Genomic DNA, 3,504 nt, shown 5'->3' with positions numbered 1-3,504 from the left:
TCTTGCTCAGGATAAAAGAGGAGAGCGCAAAAGTGGGCTTGAAGCTCAACATCAAAAAAACTAAGATCATGGCATCCGGCCCCATGACTCCTTGGCAAATAGAAGGGGAAGTCGTGGAAGTAGTGACAGACTTCACGTTCCTGGGATCCCAGATCACCACAGACTGTGACAGCAGCCATGAAATTAAAAGACGCCTGCTCCTTGGGAGGAAAGCGATGGCGAGCCTCAACAGCATGATGAAAAGTAGAGACATCACCCTGCCAACAAAAATCCGCATGGTCAAAGCAATGGTATTCCCAGTAGTCATGTATGGCTGCGCGAGTTGGACTATAAGGAAGGCCGAGCGCCGAAGAATAGATTCTTTTGAACTATGGTGCTGGAGAAGACTCTTGAGAGTCCCTTGGACTGCAAGAAGATCCAATCAGTCAATCCTAAAAGAAATCAACCCTGACTGTTCCCTGGAAGGCCAGATAATGAAACTGAAGCTCAAATACTTTGGCCACCAAATGAGAAGGGAGCACTCACTGGAGAAGACCCTGATGCTGGGAAAGATTGAAGGTCAAAGAAGATGGGGATGGCAAAGGATGAGATGGTTAGACAGTGTCACAGATGCAACGAACATGAAGTTGAGCAAACTTCAGAGGACGGCAGAAGACAGGAGGGCCTGGTGTGATGTGGTCCATGGGGTCGCGAAGAGTCGGACTTGACTGTGCAACTGAACAACAACACAATGCCGATCGATCCAGCACATGCGCACTGAATCCCATGGGTGTGAATGCACAGATGACCACTCGAAGATCACCAGTTACAGGTAAGCAACCTGTTTTTTGTTGTAGACGATATGGTTTTTTGCTACACTTAAACCTGGTCCATCTATAGGAACTATACCATGTTTGAAGAAGCCTCTCCCTCCATTTTACTTAAGTACTTTTTTGAAGTACTTGGAATACATACTTGGCAAGGAAGTAATATTGTAGGTGGTCTGTATATCTGGGTATGTTGGATAATGCCGAATAGCTCCATGTACGTTGGTACTCTCTTTGAAGCAATGGTACCTGCTCCACGGTGGCTTATGGAAGGCCACATTCACAATTACCATTAACCAAAAAAGCTATGCTTCTGTCCTTGGTCTGAGGCTTGCAGCTAACCCATTTCTGGTGGCGGCTGTTTCCAGGTAGGAACCAACTGCCAACCACAAGCCCTGTTGGGGAAGGGTCTTGTCCACTTTCCTGAAACATGGGGCAGGTGCCACATTGTGGAACAGTACTCAGAAGAGCCACAGGTGGCTCCCATGCTGCTGAGTGAGTATCACTGTTTCAAAGAGCAGTGTCGGTCTTGCCTGTTATTAGGTTGCCCAGTGCTGGTGAATCTTGGGAATCTTAGCCCATCTCTAAGTACCATGGGGAGCAACTCCATGTTTCATTACAGCAGGTGCTGGTGTACCATGAAGGTACCTTGGCTGCTGCATAAACATTTAAAACCTGAGGAGGGAGGCATGTGTTCCCATGTATGTTTGGGAGCGCACACCAGCTCTCAAGGTCTGACATTAACTGGTGGCAAGCAAGGCATCAGTAGGGTGCCAAGAATGTGGTCCTATGTAGTATGGGGTTTATTGATTTAAGAAGCAGGTGGAGTGGGCAGTTCAGGCTGCAAGGCTGGCCCAGCATCTGGTATGCCACAGCTCACGGGCCTGGAAGTTATGGGATTTGTTTCAGTGGTGTGTATGGACTGTGCAAGAGCATATCCTCAGTAGCCGTGCCTGGAAGAGGGAGGTATATTCCACTCCCTTTAGTACTACATCACCAAAGGGGAGGGGGACCAGACCTTGGTGCTTCCCTTGCTAGAGGAAGACAAAGGTGCAGGGACCAAATGATGCTCCTCCACTTGAATGGCCAGTAAGGCTCTGGGAGTCATGTAGGTCAAACCTCTCTGTCCATTTTCTTCCAACAGCGTCTTTCTCCTGACTGCGAAGACCAGATTCGAGTGATCCTTGAGGAATCGGCTCTTGATTACCGGTTAGATCCTCAGCTGCAGATGCACTGCTCAGATGAGGTGGGAGTTTCCAAATGTAGTCTTGTCTTAACTTCATATACCAGTAGTAAGCTCTTGGTAGTGCAGTGTAATCTTTGGCGCATTCTTCAGTAATGCAAAGTTGCCCTTATGGTTGTCATCTGTTTTTGGCCATTGCTGCAGCTTACCAAAGGTAGATATGTTCCAAGAGTCGTCTCTGAATGGAACAAAGCATTGTGGAGTCACAAATTACACAAATAATGCCTGCTGTACATTTTATTTATTTATTTATTTTTTAGATTTATATCCCGCCCCATCCAATATTCAGCTTGGGGCGGCTCACAGGCGGCCATGCCGAAGTTAAAAATATACATAGAACAACACATAATAAAACACTGTATCTTAACATAAAATTTGGTGCTCAGATAAATTACATAAAATCCAAGATAGGCGACGTCCCACACTGGCAACCAAGTTCTTCACAGGGGAAGTGCCAGGAAGATTGTTCCCCCAGCTCTATTGGGCGGCATCTACCCCTACATATGGGGTAGATGGTTGGAATATCATTGGTGGCATAGTGGCGGCGGCAGCTCCCCCTCAAAGGCCTGGCGGAAGAGCTCTGTCTTGCAGGCCCTGTGGAACTGCACTAGGTCCCGCAGGGCCCGGATCTCCTCCGGGAGCTCATTCCACCAGGTGGGAGCCGCCACCGAAAACGCCCTAGCCCTGGTTTGGGCCAACTTCACTTCCCGGGGGCCTGGGACCTCCAGGCGATGGAAATTCCCCGATCGCAGTGCTCTTGGGGGAATGTACGGGGAGAAGGCGGTCCCTTAGGTAGGCCGGACCCTGGCCATTCAGGGCTTTAAAGGTAAGCACCAGCACTTTGAAGCGAATCCGGTATGCTATAGGCAGCCAGTGCAGTGCATGCAGCACCGGCCGGATGTGGTCTTGCCTGGAGAGACCCATCAATAGCCTCGCTGCAGCATTCTGCACTAGCTGCAGCTTCCGGATTTGCGACAAAGGCAGCCCCAAGTAGAGAGCGTTACAGTAGTCCAGCCTCGAGGTGACCGTCGCATGGATCACAGTGGCCAGGTCTTCTCGGCCGAGATAGGGAACCAACTGCCTAGCCAGCCGCAGATGGTAAGAGGCTGACCTGGCGGTGGCTGCTACCTGGGCCTCCATCGTTAAAGAGGAGTCCAGGAGCACACCCAAACTCCTAACCTCCCGCGTAGGCACCAATGGTTTCCCGCCGAAGGTCGGGAGAGGGTGTCCCAACTCCCGGCCGATCCGACCCAGGCCCAGGACCTCCGTCTTTGCCGGGTTTAGTTTCAACCGACTCAGCCTGAGCCACCCAGCCACGGCTTGCAATGCCCGCAAAAGGTCATCGGGACCAGAGTCCGACCGGCCGTCCAACATCAGATAGAGCTGGGTGTCATCGGCATACTGATGACACCCCAGCCCACACCTCCGGGCAATCTGGGCAAGGGGGCGCATGTA

General features: G+C 50.7%; 1 protein-coding gene across 1 annotated transcript in view; it reads left to right on the top strand.

The window, feature by feature from the left end:
• The window catches only part of GLG1 (golgi glycoprotein 1), a 100,972-nt gene that overhangs the window by 88,241 nt on the left and 9,227 nt on the right, over nt 1-3,504 (top strand). Inside the window, exon 22 of the mRNA XM_015429712.1 lies at nt 1,951-2,052. Within this exon, the coding sequence (XP_015285198.1) occupies nt 1,951-2,052 (102 nt within the window). The remainder of the gene's footprint in view (nt 1-1,950; nt 2,053-3,504) is intronic.

This window comes from Gekko japonicus, unplaced genomic scaffold, assembly GCF_001447785.1.
Source record: "Gekko japonicus isolate JY-2015 unplaced genomic scaffold, Gekko_japonicus_V1.1 scaffold815, whole genome shotgun sequence".
NCBI lineage: Eukaryota > Metazoa > Chordata > Lepidosauria > Squamata > Gekkonidae > Gekko > Gekko japonicus.
Note: the sequence above shows the minus strand (reverse complement) of the source record. Positions and strands in the feature narration are given on the sequence as shown.